At 30.6% G+C, this 19,880-nt stretch overlaps 1 protein-coding gene across 1 annotated transcript; it reads left to right on the top strand.

The window, feature by feature from the left end:
- The first annotated feature begins 346 nt into the window (after window positions 1–346).
- Window positions 347–18,002, top strand: LOC143078273 (uncharacterized). Its single transcript, XM_076253183.1, has 4 exons — window positions 347–428; window positions 9,125–9,230; window positions 15,195–15,317; window positions 16,776–18,002. The coding sequence occupies exons 2-4, from the start codon at window positions 9,130–9,132 to the stop codon at window positions 17,968–17,970; spliced, it is 1,419 nt and encodes a 472-aa protein (XP_076109298.1). The 5' UTR covers window positions 347–428; window positions 9,125–9,129; the 3' UTR covers window positions 17,971–18,002.
- The last annotated feature ends 1,878 nt before the right edge of the window (window positions 18,003–19,880 follow it).

The raw sequence follows: 19,880 nt of genomic DNA, 5'->3' as shown, positions 1-19,880 counted from the left end.
TTAATGATTTCAAGAATTTATTTTTTTACAAATCATTGATGATTTGAATCCTAATATTTATTTTACTAAATTTATGATTCTAATTCTTTCGAAATAATTATTATTTTTTTTAATTCATTTTCCATACTTAAAATATTTAATTGTAGTCAAAACACATTGTCATCCACAAAAATCCTTTCACCTTGACTTGTCACATCTGTATAATCAGATAATGAAACCCTTAATTACTGGGACCCTACTTTACTAATACACAAATATACAATACAATATCCTGTACCTGACACGGAATATCCGACGGTTTGGCTGTAAAATATTGAAAGGTGTGGCTTCCCCCATGGTTGATGACACGGAGATAGACCATATAAACAGAATCAACCAAATTTGAGATCATTTCAATTCTAAAGACTAAAAGACTGATAAAGAAATATGTAAGTACTGCATTTTATTATTTTGATGTTGATATTTATCATTTACACTCAGTTCCTATGTAGGTTGGTTTTACCATTGAGATTGGTTTTCTATGAACATATTTATTTGAACCTTTGAATACTGTGTTCTAGGTACCTTGTATTCCTATTTTTGCTATATTTTCTTGAGAAGACAATACGAAGATAAATTCTTTCTAAATTTGATTTTTTTTTAATTTGGTGCGAGCGTACACAATATAACATCAAACGTATTTAGCATCGCCTATTTTTTTTTAATTAGCAATGCGATCTGAAGACAACAAATTAAAATGTACCGAGCGTTAAATTGTTATCAACTTGTAAGGGAAGCAAGTTAAATCGTACCACGGAATACTCGTACCACGTTAACTCGTATCAAAAAAGTTAAGACGTACCAACGTAAACTCGTGCCACTGTTAATTTGTACCATTAAAAATATATTAAAAAATATATTGTGAACTTTATGAAAATAACGTTGAATTATTGATTTTTTTTTTGTCCTGAATCGTATATTTTTAAGAAGTAAATTGTTACGGTAAAACAAACTTTGACCATACAGCGCTATGTTTTAATATAACTAAGATTAATCTAAATTATTTTTATTTTTTATCAGTACTTCTATCATTAAATTTCATATGAAATAAGTCAAATGGTACAAAAACACAGTCCTATTTTAATGCAAACAGTAGATTTGAATCAAATAAAAATTCAGTAAATATAAGGAGTTCTCCTAATACTCTAAAAATAATATCAGATATATGTTCTCCTTAATATTGTATAATATTCAGATATCTGGTATTATATATCTCTGTTAATATTAAGTCAACCACTTACTTTTCGTTTGTTTACCTGGGACTAAAACTCACGACTCTCTTGGTCCAAAATGTACTTTTTCCATTGTCAGATAAACGGATATGCAAAATTATAAAGAGATTTTTATTTTCTTATTGTTTTTAAATTTTACTGAGGATTTGTATAGTAAGATATACAAATCCTTGATTTTACAAATTTTCATTTATTTCATAATCCTAAAAAATATATTCTCTGGACTCTAATGATGTAGTCATCAATCCTTATAGTACAGTATTAGATGAGATAAAAATTATTTCAACTGAAGGGCCTGAGAAGTTTTTATTTTTTAAATTAAAAATATTCATTTTACAGTGGAAATCGTTCATAAGCCTTAAGATTTTTCAAATTCTAACCATTCCATCTGGGACTACTAATATATAATAAAACTCCAAGATTGAAAGAACATCAATTATTCTTGACACCAAGTCACAATTACATGATTATTTTTTTTTTTACAAAGTTGCTATATATATATATTGATTCAAAATGAAAACATAATATATTTTAAAATTATTGTTTTGCTTAATCAAAGAACAATTATAATCTCAAAACTGAATAGCGATTTTTTTTTGTCCTGAGACTTTCTGTTCCACATTCAATCAACAAAATCAAACGTGCATTTTATGTAATACTATATATCTTCCTATATTTTTTTATTATTTTGAATGATACGCTTAGTTCATTCTTTAAAAAAAATAATACTAGAAAATCAGGCAGAAATATTTTTTACATGTAACTCTAAATCAAATATAGGCAATTATAGTAAAACATCATTAATGTCTTCAAAACTTTAGTACAAGCATATTATAACATAGCCTATACAATTGAAAAATTAGGCGATGGCAATACACCCGAGGCCCTCAAGGGCCTCTGATGTAATAATATAGTAAATCTTCCTAATTCAGACAAAACAGCATACTTTCTGTAAATCCCGCAACTTTGTTTCATAAATTTTGTAATTATTTCTTCAATAAAATGTAATGTTGGTGGACATCCCGTTTGCATGGTTTTACATAACTATTTTTTTTTTGGGGGGGGGGGCTTTATAGCTTGCTGTTCGGTGTGAGCCAAGGCTCCATGTTAAAGGCCGTACCTTGACCAATACTGATTTACTTTTATAAATTGTTATTTGGATGGAAAGTGGTCTCATTGGCAACCATACAAAATCTTCCTATATCTAATTAGCACGGATAATTGTTTAGTAAGGTTAAGGATTTGCCTAACTATACAAATCCTTGGTAAGGTACTTCTTTTAATAATATTCTACATTTAGATTTTGTTTCAGCAGAAACATATAATATGTATTGTATCATATGTCTCGGGTTTCAGTCTGTAATACAATAAAACAGTCTTATTCTTGTTTGTTATATTATCTATCGTAGTTGAGACATGTGTGGCATCTAAATTCCATTTAAAATTCCGACATATCAATACTCTGTTCTTATTGCGTATTTTGTATTTATGATAGATAATGTAGAATTTGGAGTATCCCTATATGACACAAATCAGTACATGCACAGCGAAGGAACTGTACTTTATTGCTGACAGTCGATTAAAAAAACTCCAACTAAGTCTTAAGTTATTTGTAAATACAATTTTATTCATTTCAAGATAAGTCTTTATCAATATAGTGTAATTTTAGTTCGTAAAATGTTATGATGAAACTTCACTAATCAAATATTAGATCTAGCTTAATTTGTGTTTCCGTGTACAGCCATGCATGTATTTGCAAAATTTCAAATGTATATTTAGTCAATAAATCCCATTTGTCAATTCCTTTGATTTAAGTATAATTGTTTGCACTGTTTCAGTTTAGGCTGCGTCCCATTTTGTGATTTTAAAGACAATAGAGTAGAAAGCGCCAAATTTTCGACTCACCTATTTTTATTTCTATTTCCGGAAAATAGTGAATGTGGAGCTGAAAAATGACATTTTCAATCCTTTTTTTTTATATTTTTGGTAAAATATAGGCCCTTTAAGATTGTGTGAGAAATGTCTTGGGGATATGCATCTTTATTTACAATGTAGTTGATAAAATTAACGAATAGAAATGGACTAATAGAATTCCGTTGTTAAAAATTGTCTAAAATTATATTTCACAAATAATAATTCAAAATTTGCATTTTCGAATGATACATAGTGAAATAATATTATAATAATCGCATTATAACTTTTCGGCGAATTGAAATTGTGTAAATATTTAACTGGTTGAAAATATATTATTCGTGGTGAAAATATTTGCGCAAATTTGAATTCACTTTGTTTTGCGCTACTAAACAGTATAGCATTTGCGCGAATTTACATCTGTTAATTACCTAATGTGTTATATTTGTTTTTTAACCTGTAAAAAAAATGGGCGCAAATGAAAGAAAAATCGGCGCAAATGAAAGAAAAAATCGGCGCAAATGAAAGAAAAAATCGGCGCAAATGCAAAACGCCGGTTTTGACCATACGTATTACAGTTAACAATTTGAATCAATTATATTGATAGGTTATTTATACAAGTCTAAGCTCGTTTGTATAGACATTTAAAAAAAAAAGCACTACCAATAATATTATGTATGATTATAGCCAACGTTTTGTTTAAGATACAGCTTACCTATTAATCGCACATACATAGTCAAATAGTCTATTTGCCAATTACCAATTTGATTCTGTAATTACACACTTTTTAAACAAATTACTATAGAATAATTACTGTATGGAAAACTGACAAAATTTCATGAAATAAATCGAACATACTATTATTTCTGTCAAAATCAACACAAAAAGGCATTTCAAAAGCACACCTCCGGCACAAAATGCATAGTAATATTTAACTTATAGTTGCTTTTAAATTGAATTCAGAAATAATAGCATATTTTCGGGTATTTTAATGATGTTATCTAAAGAGAAATCTGTTCGCATAAAGAATGTATCTTCGTGGAGTATTACAACTCATATGTGCCCACATATTGTTTGCACCAGTAAAGTAAACGATTCCCCAAAAAAGAGACATCTTCGGCCTAGGTTACCCTTTGTATAATTGAAATGTTGTTAGCATAACATCCACTTTTCTTGTTTTCTCATTACAGACCCATAAATTCTGCATTTTACTGAAACATGCCCAACCAAAGTAAAGACATTTAGTAAAAATATTTTAGGACGACATGCGTTTTTTCTTCGAAAAACATCTTACTAGTAATAGTGGCAAACTTCATTATTGATTCATTCATGTTCCATGCGACTGTGTATTCATATTTTTCGACAATAACATTCCCCTTTTTTTCATTAATTATTCTTTTTAAAGGTACTGACACGAAAAGGGGATTATTATACACGATATCTAGCTTATCCGAAATGAACTCTAATTATGTATTCCGAAATAGGAATTTGGCGCGATGACATATTTTGAAAATCTTCGAATTCTAAGCAGAAGCCCGCTTACTTGATTTATGACTCTAACCTAATCCACAGACTGATATGTTGACATTCCCCTTGGTTGGAAAAAGATTTGATTTATATTTAGTATTATTAGTTACATAGTGTGCTAGTGACCTAATACGGTATATATGGGGTCAGTAAATTCCATATGGGGTGAGAGCGAAGCTCGAATCCCCATATGGAATTTACTGACCCCATATATACCGTATTACGTCACTAGCACACTATGTAACGAATTTATCTTACCGACTATCTGAACGTGTGAAATTAAGACTAGTGATTCTCAAAATGAGCAAGTCTTTAATACTGTTAGTATTAAGAAAATACTTCCATTGATCCTACAAAAACAGATGCCAACAATAACGACTTGTAAGGTTTAAATGTGTTTTATGAATTTATTTCAATCTTAGTCATCAACTTCTTCGTCTGTTGGAATTTTTAAGATTTTTTCTCTGTACCGTTTTTTTAAAGGGACATAACACCATTACTAACCGTGTATGAAATTAGCCCCGCCCCCTTCTTACCTAATATGGAATATAAAGGGACGTAACTCCACTACTAACCGTGTATGAGATAAGTCCCGCCTCCCTACTAACCTAATATCAAATATACACGGTTTGCACGCGGACGGTTTTAACCAATCATATTCCTGGAAATGTATCGGAGGTAAGATAAACTTTGTTCAAGTCCTTAATATCATGTAATATTTGTTGCTGGTCATGAGTCAATTAACACTTAGGTTTCGTTAGTATATTAAAGTTTAAATATCAAAAACTTCACAGTCATGGCGCAAGTTCAGTTATAAAAAGAACCTACACATACATTCTACAGTACTAAAAGAAATTGTTATGTGTCTTTATAAAAATGATAGATGTGGAGCGATAGAAAACTTGCCTCTCGTAACTAAATGTCAGTTTGTTTTAGATTTATGAGTTTGACTGTCCCTTTGGTATCTTTCGTCCCTCTCTTGAATGACGAACATGTACTAGTTTGCACTAACATTATTGTCCAAATACGAATTTTAACCATGAACAAAACATATACCTTAGATTCAGCTCTAAACGGCCTTGAAAAGTGAGTAAATACAAACGTTCATGTGATCAAATTTAACCAATCACAATCCCCTAAAACTATTAATCCCTTATATGAATGCTAAAAGGATACAATGATCATACATGTACGTATGTACGTGTTCTTGGATGGTGAGGCGACGAAGTATCTAACCTTTTAGCCGAATCCAAATTAAACATGATTATTTGTGATCCACATTGAACCCTGTTGCCGAGTTGTATTTCAAAACTCCGACACAACTAATCGTTGGACATTATCTCTGTCAAGAAAAAGAAAAAGACAAACATGGGTTAACGACAGACACGTTTTATTGCTACACATTCTAAATTTAAAGTTACTTTTATCTGAGTTATTTCCCCTAATGTAACAAAGTAGGGAAAAATGAATAAAACAAAATTATTCTTTTTTTTTTTGTTGCTGTAAAAGTTATCAAAGGTACCAGGATTATAATTTAGTACGCCAGACGCGCGTTTCGTCTACATAAGACTCATCAGTGACGCTCATATCAAAATATTTATAAAGCCAAACAAGTAAAAAGTTGAGAGCATTGAGGATCCAAAATTCCAAAAAGTTGTGCCAAATACGGCTAAGTTAATCTATGCCTGGGCTTTAAAATACAGTCCTAAATTTATATGACAAACACACAATCTTCTGTACTACCATGAAAAGTGTTATACTAGAATTAAATTAGTATGACATTTAATACTAGTTTATTGGTTAATGTATAGAGTACATTTGTTAATCATATAAAGTGTATATCAGGGGAAAAAATCTTCATCCTCTTGATAATTTTCATTTTGGCATGGCAAAATGTCATTGTTTTTTCTGGAATAGATTCTAACGTCTTTACCCTAGACCTTTGAATGTGTATTATTTTATTTTTTGATGCGGGTCCCATGTGAGCTTTTGCCATCACTTGGCGTCCGTCGTCGTCCTTCGTCTGTCGTGGTCGACTATCGTCGTAAACTATTTAAAAAATCTTCTCCTCTGAATCTACTGGGCCAAGTACCTTTAAAATTTAACTAAATGTTTCTTAGGATATCTAGATTATAAATTGTATCCGAAGTTTTGATCCATTGACAAACATGGACGCAATGGCTAAAAATAGAACATAAGGGTCAAATGCAATTTTTGGCTTATATCTCGAAAACTAAATCTATAAGAGCAAATCTGACACGGGTTAAAATTGTTCAATTGGTCAAGATCTATCAGCCCTCAAATTTCCAGACGAATCGAACAATCCATTGTTGTGTTGCTGCCATTAAATTGTTCGTTTTAACGAAATTTCGCAGTTTTTTGTTATTATTTTGAATATCATTATAGATAGATATAAACTGTTAACAGCAATAATGTTCAGCAAGATCTACAAAAAAGTTAATACGACCAAAATTGTCAATTGACCCTTTAAGGAGTTATTGCTCTTGAAAGACAATTTTACACAATTTGTTCATCAAGTTTGGCAACATTTAAAAATCTTCTCGTTTGAAATGCAGGTGATCGATTTATAACAGGGGTTTTCGTCGTTCCTGTTATATTTAGAATTCGGGGAGAAAGTCGCTGGATACTGATGAAACAAAATTAAGTTTAGCTTTACGATGGTTTATAAATAATTTCTTCAATAGTGCAATGCATGAATTACAATAAAAGTTCAGCGGTATATATTCCGAAAAGACAAAACAAATGGTAATTCTAATAAATGTTCTATACTAAACACAATGAATGAAAATGTAAATGCACGGCGTCCGTACAGCTCGACCGCTGTATCCAACTGCTCATTAACATAGAAACAATATAAAATGAATTACGTAATCTTACTTACCATAACTTCATGTAATTATGAAATTTGTCACGTAATGCTATAAACGAATAATACAATTAAAACATATATACGATAACAAGAAATAGACAATGCTAGGATTAAAATTGATTAACTTCTTGACGTGAAGGCTAACAATTTTGAGAACAATAGTCGCTTGCTGTTAGATAAAGTTTGAATTGATACAAAATAAAACAAAAAGGAAAATATCCCTGTCACAGATTTAGGCTCTTGATAGCCTCTTGTTTTAAATCTCTGCTCTATGGTCGGTTTGTTGTCGCTTTGACTCATTCCCCATTTCCTTTCTCAATTTTACTTTTAGATTAGAACCGGTTCTTTGTCCCTTATTAAATTTAGTCTTTTTTGTTAGTTGTTTTTTCGTCTTTTTGCCGGTCTGATGGGTCATTATTACATTTTTTTTAACATGTACTGTCCTTTGTAACGGGGGAGGGTTGAACAACGACAAACATGTCAAACACTGCCACACTCTGTTCTTGTCCAAGTCAGGAGCCAGTAATAAAGTGGTTGTCGTGTGTCGCTGTATATCCATACCGTTAGTTTTCCTGTTTGAATTGTTTTCCATTTGTCTTGTCAGTGCCCTTTATAGGTGGTATGGGTTTTACTCATAGTTGGATGCAGTACTATGACTTATTGTTACTAGTTTCCATGTCATTTTAATGATGTAACTTAAACGGAGAATATATAATGGGGCTATCAGAACACCACAAAGCGTCGTTTTCTACAAAAGATGTCTGCCTTTCATTTCGTAGTATGCAAAGTTGTTATTCATGTTTCATTATAACAAATAAATATTTTTAGATATAATTAATTTATTTTCGACCATAAATCATATAATCCAAGCAGAGATCTCGTATGATTTTAAATAAAATAATTCTCATATTATGATATCAACAGGTTTGGTACATTCATAACTATATGGTATGCATACATTTACTGAGTGAATGACAGAAAATCAACGTACAAAAAGTCACAGGACAAATATGAAGTTTAATAATTATTTTTCATTTAGGAAACACTTATTTAAAAAAAACAAAACAAAAAAAACTTTCTTTTCTTGTAATATTTCATATAGTGCGACTTTGTCAACTAAATTTATTTTAAAATATGAAAAATGATCAATTGTTGTTAAAAAAACAAAATGTCAAAGTGGCTTGGTACTTAAACAGCTTCATGGTACCAAGTTCTGTATCCTTGGCATGGTTTAAATTCAATTAACCTTTATTTATCAAGTATAATAAACAATTTCCTGGACTGTAAAATGAATGTATGTATTAAAAAGTAAATATTTCAAGATTTTTATATTCTAAAACAAGTGTATACATATTATTTGTGGCTTTTTGTCTCAACTTTGTGACTGTATTTTCTGTGAAACATTTTGTTCTGCGACTTCCCTCCTCTTTAAGTAGAATTATAAACAAAAAAGATTAACATATTCTCGTCATGAATATGCATTTAATATGATAACTTTTGACTATTTTTTTGTTTTGTTTTGTAGACATAATGCTTCGTCAAGAGATTCCAACTTTGTCCTTGTTGCCACCAGTGTCACCATTTAGTGAGTCATCCAATAGTAGTACAGATGAACTCGTCAGAATTGCAAGGTATGCGTACATTTTATATGTTAAAAGAGAAATATATGTCGTATGTCTCCATTTACATAAGGTGTTACACTTCTAGAGCAGAAGACTTTTGTAATCTTTTAGTTATACTTCAACCTGATTCACGAACCGCAAAATGTTTTGGAAATTTGTCAGTAAGTTATACAAATCGGATCAAAGAAGTCATCAGCCTATTAAAAGGAATGTGTGATATGATTGCCAATGAGAAAACTATCAACCAGATTTCCAAATGGATATAAGAAATCACAGATTACCCTCAACAAGGAATCAAATATGACGTGCTTCATCAAGTTCGTTTTGTGAATAGACCCATGCTCTAAATCTAATAAAATGTGTTTGCACATGCGTATATTGTCTACTGCAGAATAATGAATCAATCGCTCGGGCAAAAATTATCACGAATATAATGCATACCCATGTTTTAACTACAATAACGTATTATAGCATACATCAATTATTTCTTAAATTGTAAAACACTCACACTGTTGAGTCAGCTACAAAACGCGTTGACATGAAAAAATGTGAAACAATTCAACAGTTATATTTACTCGTAAAATATGAATTTGTTGCATATATGATCGAAATACTATAGTAGTGGAAAAAAATTAACAAGGAAACGGTCAGTAAGATACACACAAACTTTCAACCAATTTTTTTCAAATTATTGTGAAATTATTTTGTCTTATAATATTCACTGACAATTAAAGAGGTATGACCGTCAACTTCTACTTAATTTATATATAAAGACTAGGGACATTTTCAGAAAGTCTTAATATCTTACATAGGCTAACATCTTCTACTTAATTTATATATAAAGACTAGGGACATTTTCAGAAAGTCTTGATATCTTACATAGGCTAACATCTTCTACTTAATTTATATATAAAGACTAGGGACATTTTCAGAAAGTCTTAATATCTTACATAGGCTAACATCTTCTACTTAATTTATATATAAAGACTAGGGACATTTTCAGAAAGTCTTAATATCTTACATAGGCTAACATCTTCTACTTAATTTATATATAAAGACTAGGGACATTTTCAGAAAGTCTTGATATCTTACATAGGCTAACATCTTCTACTTAATTTATATATAAAGACTAGGGACATTTTCAGAAAGTCTTGATATCTTACATAGGCTAACATCTTCTACTTAATTTATATATAAAGACTAGGGACATTTTCAGAAAGTCTTGATATCTTACATAGGCTAACATCTTCTACTTAATTTATATATAAAGACTGGGGACATTTTCAGAAAGTCTTGATATCTTACATAGGCTAACATCTTCTACTTAATTTATATATAAAGACTGGGGACATTTTCAGAAAGTCTTGATATCTTACATAGGCTAACATCTTCTACTTAATTTATATATAAAGACTAGGGACATTTTCAGAAAGTCTTGATATCTTACATAGGCTAACATCTTCTACTTAATTTATATATAAAGACTAGGGACATTTTCAGAAAGTCTTGATATCTTACATAGGCTAACATCTTCTACTTAATTTATATATAAAGACTAGGGACATTTTCAGAAAGTCTTAATATCTTACATAGGCTAACATCTTCTACTTAATTTATATATAAAGACTAGGGACATTTTCAGAAAGTCTTAATATCTTACATAGGCTAACATCTTCTACTTAATTTATATATAAAGACTAGGGACATTTTCAGAAAGTCTTAATATCTTACATAGGCTAACATCTTCTACTTAATTTATATATAAAGACTAGGGACATTTTCAGAAAGTCTTTTCAGAAAGTCTTAATATCTTACATAGGCTAACATCTTCTACTTAATTTATATATAAAGACTAGGGACATTTTCAGAAAGTCTTAATATCTTACATAAGCTAACATCTTCTACTTAATTTATATATAAAGACTAGGGACATTTTCAGAAAGTCTTAATATCTTACATAGGCTAACATCTTCTACTTAATTTATATATAAAGGCTAGGGACATTTTCAGAAAGTCTTAATATCTTACATAGGCTAACATCTTCTACTTAATTTATATATAAAGACTAGGGACATAAAGTCTTGATATCTTACATAGGCTAACATCTTCTACTTAATTTATATATAAAGACTAGGGACATTTTCAGAAAGTCTTGATATCTTACATAGGCTAACATCTTCTACTTAATTTATATATAAAGACTAGGGACATTTTCAGAAAGTCTTAATATCTTACATAGGCTAACATCTTCTACTTAATTTATATATAAAGACTAGGGACATTTTCAGAAAGTCTTAATATCTTACATAGGCTAACATCTTCTACTTAATTTATATATAAAGACTAGGGACATTTTCAGAAAGTCTTAATATCTTACATAGGCTAACATCTTCTACTTAATTTATATATAAAGACTAGGGACATTTTCAGAAAGTCTTTTCAGAAAGTCTTAATATCTTACATAGGCTAACATCTTCTACTTAATTTATATATAAAGACTAGGGACATTTTCAGAAAGTCTTAATATCTTACATAGGCTAACATCTTCTACTTAATTTATATATAAAGGCTAGGGACATTTTCAGAAAGTCTTAATATCTTACATAGGCTAACATCTTCTACTTAATTTATATATAAAGGCTAGGGACATTTTCAGAAAGTCTTAATATCTTACATAGGCTAATATCTTCTACTTAATTTATATATAAAGACTGGGGACATTTTCAGAAAGTCTTAATATCTTACATAGGCTAACATCTTCTACTTAATTTATATATAAAGACTAGGGACATTTTCAGAAAGTCTTAATATCTTACATAGGCTAACATCTTCTACTTAATTTATATATAAAGACTAGGGACATTTTCAGAAAGTCTTAATATCTTACATAGGCTAACATCTTCTACTTAATTTATATATAAAGACTAGGGACAGAAAGTCTTAATATCTTACATAAGCTAACATCTTCTACTTAATTTATATATAAAGACTAGGGACATTTTCAGAAAGTCTTAATATCTTACATAGGCTAACATCTTCTACTTAATTTATATATAAAGGCTAGGGACATTTTCAGAAAGTCTTAATATCTTACATAGGCTAACATCTTCTACTTAATTTATATATAAAGACTAGGGACAGAAAGTCTTAATATCTTACATAGGCTAACATCTTCTACTTAATTTATATATAAAGACTAGGGACATTTTCAGAAAGTCTTAATATCTTACATAGGCTAACATCTTCTACTTAATTTATATATAAAGACTAGGGACATTTTCAGAAAGTCTTGATATCTTACATAGGCTAACATCTTCTACTTAATTTATATATAAAGACTAGGGACATTTTCAGAAAGTCTTGATATCTTACATAGGCTAACATCTTCTACTTAATTTATATATAAAGACTAGGGACATTTTCAGAAAGTCTTGATATCTTACATAGGCTAACATCTTCTACTTAATTTATATATAAAGACTAGGGACATTTTCAGAAAGTCTTGATATCTTACATAGGCTAACATCTTCTACTTAATTTATATATAAAGACTAAAGACTAGGGACATTTTCAGAAAGTCTTGATATCTTACATAGGCTAACATCTTCTACTTAATTTATATATAAAGACTAGGGACATTTTCAGAAAGTCTTGATATCTTACATAGGCTAACATCTTCTACTTAATTTATATATAAAGACTAGGGACATTTTCAGAAAGTCTTGATATCTTACATAGGCTAACATCTTCTACTTAATTTATATATAAAGACTAGGGACATTTTCAGAAAGTCTTAATATCTTACATAGGCTAACATCTTCTACTTAATTTATATATAAAGACTAGGGACATTTTCAGAAAGTCTTAATATCTTACATAGGCTAACATCTTCTACTTAATTTATATATAAAGACTAGGGACATTTTCAGAAAGTCTTAATATCTTACATAGGCTAACATCTTCTACTTAATTTATATATAAAGGCTAGGGACATTTTCAGAAAGTCTTAATATCTTACATAGGCTAACATCTTCTACTTAATTTATATATAAAGGCTAGGGACATTTTCAGAAAGTCTTAATATCTTACATAGGCTAACATCTCCTACTTAATTTATATATAAAGACTAGGGACATTTTCAGAAAGTCTTAATATCTTACATAGGCTAACATCTTCTACTTAATTTATATATAAAGACTAGGGACATTTTCAGAAAGTCTTAATATCTTACATAGGCTAACATCTTCTACTTAATTTATATATAAAGACTAGGGACATTTTCAGAAAGTCTTAGTATCTTACATAGGCTAACATCTTCTACTTAATTTATATATAAAGACTAGGGACATTTTCAGAAAGTCTTGATATCTTACATAGGCTAACATCTTCTACTTAATTTATATATAGAGACTAGGGACATTTTCAGAAAGTCTTGATATCTTACATAGGCTAACATCTTCTACTTAATTTATATATAGAGACTAGGGACATTTTTAGAAAGTCTTGATATCTTACATAGGCTAACATCTTCTACTTAATTTATATATAGAGACTAGGGACATTTTCAGAAAGTCTTGATATCTTACATAGGCTAACATCTTCTACTTAATTTATATATAAAGACTAGGGACATTTTCAGAAAGTCTTGATATCTTACATAGGCTAACATCTTCTACTTAATTTATATATAAAGACTAGGGACATTTTCAGAAAGTCTTGATATCTTACATAGGCTAACATCTTCTACTTAATTTATATATAAAGACTAGGGACATTTTCAGAAAGTCTTAATATCTTACATAGGCTAACATCTTCTACTTAATTTATATATAAAGACTAGGGACATTTTCAGAAAGTCTTAATATCTTACATAGGCTAACATCTTCTACTTAATTTATATATAAAGACTAGGGACATTTTCAGAAAGTCTTAATATCTTACATAGGCTAACATCTTCTACTTAATTTATATATAAAGACTAGGGACATTTTCAGAAAGTCTTAATATCTTACATAGGCTAACATCTTCTACTTAATTTATATATAAAGACTAGGGACATTTTCAGAAAGTCTTAATATCTTACATAGGCTAACATCTTCTACTTAATTTATATATAAAGACTAGGGACATTTTCAGAAAGTCTTGATATCTTACATAGGCTAACAAAATCAACGCTCCATGTTTGTACTTTTGTTTCAATAATATGACTTATCATAAACGCAAAAAGAATGAAACCGATTTTGAGTGTTTTCAAAATGAGGGACATTCTTAACTAAAACCACTGTTGTGTTCAGATTATCTATAAGTCGTGAGTTTAACAGATGTTTAACGTTCGTTCTGTTGGTTGATATATAATTTTATTTTCACAGCAACGATATGAACATATAATAAATAATTGTTGAAAACTGTTATAATGAATATTCTGTAGTCCGTTTTGATGTCAAAATGCTAGATTTCGACATTTTCGGATGAAATATACTTTATAGCTTGTTGTTCGGTGTGAGCCAAGGCTCCGTGTTGAAGGCCGTACTTTAACCTATAATGGTTTACTTTTTAAATTGTTATTTGGATGGAGAGTTGTCTCATTGGCACTCACACCACATCTTCCTTTATCTATAAACAAAATTGGACCTGTATTTCCTTCTTTATGAGTAGTAAATTTTCAACATCTTAATAAGAAAATAAACATTCTTCAATCAGACATGTCCTCACTTAGGTTTTTTTCTCTTTTCTGTTTTATACATCGATTGATCTAAAAATTAACTAACCTATAACAAATGTATATTTGATTCTTTATATGGAATCTTTCAAACTTGCAACATTATTCGCGTTTGATTACAGATACTTTTTTAGTAAAAAGATAACTACATGTACGTTGTGATATTCATTTTTTTTTTAATCTCTAATGCTGATACCATGTCCGTTCTTACATTGTTAACCTGCTTAATTTTAATTATATATTCTTTTTTACAGTCAAAGGGTTATAGCATCACAGCATCAATACATGGCTATAGTATCTGATGGAAGCCAATCTGACAACTCTGACATCTCTGCTACAACTGCATCAACTACCCAAAGTATAGAAAGTGTAAACAGGTAAGTTATCTTAGTTTTACATACATGAATCAATTCATAGGGGATAATTGTTAAGGAGGCTGCAATAAACAAAAATATACAGTCGTACATTTGCCCAACTTTACTCTGGTATATAATCGACCGTTTCGCTAATATAAAGGGAACTTGTGATTGGTCGATGTCTATCTAACGGGTTTTTCGATTGTTGTTTAGTATTTGCAATATAAATCAGGCCGATGTTGTTTTTTTTTTTTGTTTTGTTTTTTTTCATCAATTTTTCGTTGTTTTTATATATATATTACTTTTGGGGTGGGGGGGTATTTATTATACGTTTGAAATAAAATATTTGTTTGAGAAAAAATATGTGCTACAAAAGATAGATCTTCGGTTATTTAACTAATAGTCTTGTGTTGATAAAGTTGATAAAGTATCACATGAAAGAAACGACAATTATTTTTAAAAATTATATTCGTAAATGAAAATTACAAATCTAGCGATATAGTATGTGACACATTCTTCACCAACCTATGCACATGATGCTTAACTCCGTTGCAAGATATTAGAAATTGAGACCCTGATTAAAAAATCAATTACAGAGGGTTTTTTTCAAATTTTTTTTCAATAGAAAGCATTTCTACACATGAGAATATTACCTTTTGAAAAAAGTAGTACAAAAAGTCAGAAAAACTTTATCTGTATTAAATTAAAATTGTTTTTCTTTACTAGATCTAAGTAAAACTGAGTAACAGTGGCACTTTATGTCTTTTGTCGTAGTTAAGTTTGTTCTTCAAACCAATCTTATGAGTAAAGATATTTCAAATTGACCTTTAGTTTGGTCTTATGTTATACTGTTAAACACCCCTGTAACAAGTGACGGTTGATCCCGCTCGTCCGTCTCAAAGTATTCAGTATGGAACTCAGTTGTTGACGTTGGTTGTTGTCTTTCATGTTTTTCGTTTAGTACATACCGTTTCGTGTATATATACCAGGTCCGTTAACAATGCGGTATGGGTTTTGTTTATGTTTATTATTATTTTTTTTTATATACATCCACGGCATTCTGATTCAGGTTGTTTCAATAAAAAACATACCACATCTTCTTATTCTCTATAAGTGTCACCGAATGACATTATCAAATTACTTTCGCCATTTGAAGCTTACAGCTGTCATTTCGTTTAAAAAGTAGAATGAATTTGAGAAAAAATTTAAGACCGATATTGCCGATAGCGAGAATTAAATGGAATTCAAATGAGTATATGGCATACAAAAAGTAGCATGACAGTTTTAAACAACAAAGATTTCCATCTTATGATTTACCCTGCATGATTGAAGTTACAAAAAAGATTTACGTTTTGCTAGATATCATTTTTAAGACAAACGTGAATAGATTTAAATATGAAAAAAATCAGTGTTTTCCTATTCAAATTGTAGTTATAAAAATTAGTCCTTACTTTAAACATTTTTGTTTTATTTTTTCAGCAATCAGACGTCAACTACTACGAAACCTAGCTATCAGCGTCACCCTAAGCCGCCTTACTCCTATCTTGGCATGATCATCATGGCTATCGAGATGTCTCCTGATAAAGCACTTTCGTTGTCCGAGATCCATCTCTCTCTTGCCAGCATGTTTCCATTCTTCCGAGGCACGTACCGTGGTTGGAAAGATTCAGTTCGTCACACTCTTTCTTCAGGTGCTTGCTTCTTTAAGTGTCTACGTGGCCGTATCAACAAATGGGCTGTTCACCTTCACCTAGCACCTTACAACGCCCTTCTCCGACAAGACACAGCCGTCTCTAGATCCTCATACTGGCCGCCAACCATATATGACTATCTTGGTGTACCCGAAGTAATGTTGCCTGTAAAGTACAACACTGTCTCTTCGTCAGCTATCACTTCTGACAATATCCCGCAGACCAAACGTCCTACAGACTTCAGCATAGATCGTATTCTCACTCCTGAAATAGTAGATGACTCCAGACCACTTCTGACAGATGATACCTCACCAACATTCAACAAGATGACGCTTAAACTAAAGACCCGAAAGACAACTACAAGACGTCACCAAAGCTCACCACTTACAAAACTAGTTTCAGACTCAGCTTCCAAATGGGGTGTTACAGAAGAAATCGCAGTTGACCAACTACGTTCCTTGTGTAAGATTATGGACACTACTAGTGCTCTACAGCAACATCAATCATCCGAACTATCAGTAAAGTCCGAGATACCATCACCAAGTCCTACCGATACGTCTTACCATTCACATCATAGTGACCTACAAGAGTCTTCGTCTAACCGTTACCAGCTACCATCTGCATCTGATCCAAGTTATTGTACCACTACGCCATCTTTCGATTACCAGTCACAAACCTACCAGCAAACTCTACCATTCTCTACTGTACCGTCTTACACTGCTAACCATCATCATCAATCTTATGCTACGGAGTACCTACAACAACTCTATGCAGCTCATCAATACCAACAACTATATGCAGCTCATCAACAGTATGCACAACAGCAACAACTTTATACTCAGCAACTATACCAACAACAACTAGTGGCCCAGCAATGTGTTTACCAGCCTAGTTTCCAAAGTTACCAACAGAATGCTTTCTTCCAAGTACCAGCTGATTTCAACACATCTGCAGTTGACCTGTCATCCCCTTCCTGTCAGTAGTTTATCAAATATGAACACACAACTGAAAAGTTTATCAAATATGAACAATTATATAACTGAAAGTTTATCAAATATGAACAATTATATAACTGAAAGTTTATCAAATATGAACAATAACTGAAAGTTTATCAAATATGAACAATTATATAACTGAAAGTTTATCAAATATGAACAATAACTGAAAGTTTATCAAATATGAACTATAACTGAAAGTTTATCAAATATGAACAAACAACTGAAAGTTTATCAAATATGAACAATAACTGAAAAGTTTATCAAATATGAACAAACTACTGAAAAGTTTATCAAATATGAACAAGCAACTGAAAAGTTTATCAAATATGAACAAATGACTGAAATATTTATCAACTACATGTATGAACAAATAATTGAAATGTTTATCAAATATGAACAAGTATTACTGAAAAGTTTTATCAAATATGAACAAACTAAAAGCTTAATCTTGGTGCCTTGTTCAAATTAATTTTTTAACCCAAATTTACATCAAATGTAAGCAATTAGTATTATTATTGTTGAAGTAAAATTTATAGACTGAAGTTAATGAAGTAATACTATAATGTTTTAGACAGTTAAGATAATATTGTGATTTGTATATTTATTTATCAATTAAAACGAATGTATATATATGTATATGATATGAACATAATAAATAATTTATTTTGATTATGATTACTGGTTCTTCTCAAACCCCAAGTCAAAAAAAGTCAGTTGACGATTCAAACTACTCAACGAGTGGGCCTGGTGGCTTAAAATATTTATTTATTATTAAGTTATAGCCCTTAACCTAGCCATCAAGTATAAACCAGGTCTATCATCGACTTGTTTTTTAACCTATAAATGTATTATAAACTATGGAGAAAGAATTATGATATTATGTATTGAAGTACAATAACATAACAAAAGAATGTCGCAATAAAACATGCTGACCATGTGCATGTTATCATTGCAGTAAAAGTGCATTATCAAAATATAAGATCACTACTTCAAAAGATGTGTTGATTGATGGCGATGTAAAGTATCGTCAGAAGACACGAGGTGTGTCGCAGTGATCCTTTACTTGACAAATTAAAGCAAATACGTGTATTGATGTTTAGATTTATTTTACTTTTCACAATTACTAGTACATACAAAGGAAGCCTATAATGAACCATTTTATGTATAAAAAAGAAGATGTGGTATGATTACCAATGAGATAACTCTCCACAAAAGACCAATGACACAACAATTAACCAATATAGGTCACCGTACGGCCTTCATTAATGAGCAAAGCCCATTTAAGGGATGTGTAACGGTATACCGTTGTCTATCAGTCCGCCCCTCGCAGACACGTCGGATGACAACTTGGAAACGATTTCACCAATTTTCCTGAAACTCCGGTAACATGTTTCAAAACTACTGACGTGAGTTTTCTTTCGATTTAAAACAAATCTGTTTGGGTATTTGGACTTTATTTATAAAATAAGTAATTTTCTAATTGGTTTAAAAATACTTCAAAATATTCTCTTTAAAGAAGGTTGTGTGCTACGTAGCGATCTGATCTGATCAGTCAAACCATTACAAATGATTTTATAGATTAGTTAAAAGTTGAGCTTTTATGCCACTGTCTCATGTTATGATGAGAATTGAACTCTCACAAATATGTTTTACTCTGTCGCATTCTTAATGTGACTGTCCTATTTCGCGGTTGATTGCTGTCCATCAAACACATGTATTTGGTTTTTTTTTTCTCGTTTATTGTATTGTCATAAATCAGGCAGATGGTGTTCTTGTTTTTTTTTTACATTTTGCCATGGTTATTTTTTATCTTACAAATAATTGGATGTTGCACGTTGTTAAGGTCATACACTTCATTTTGACATGGTGGGTAGTGTTCTCAGTGGCAATTATGA

The sequence above is a fragment of the Mytilus galloprovincialis genome, chromosome 6, assembly GCF_965363235.1.
Source record: "Mytilus galloprovincialis chromosome 6, xbMytGall1.hap1.1, whole genome shotgun sequence".
Taxonomy (NCBI): Eukaryota; Metazoa; Mollusca; class Bivalvia; order Mytilida; family Mytilidae; genus Mytilus; species Mytilus galloprovincialis.
The sequence above is the reverse complement of the archived record's forward strand: the minus strand, read 5'-3'. Positions and strand labels throughout refer to the sequence as shown.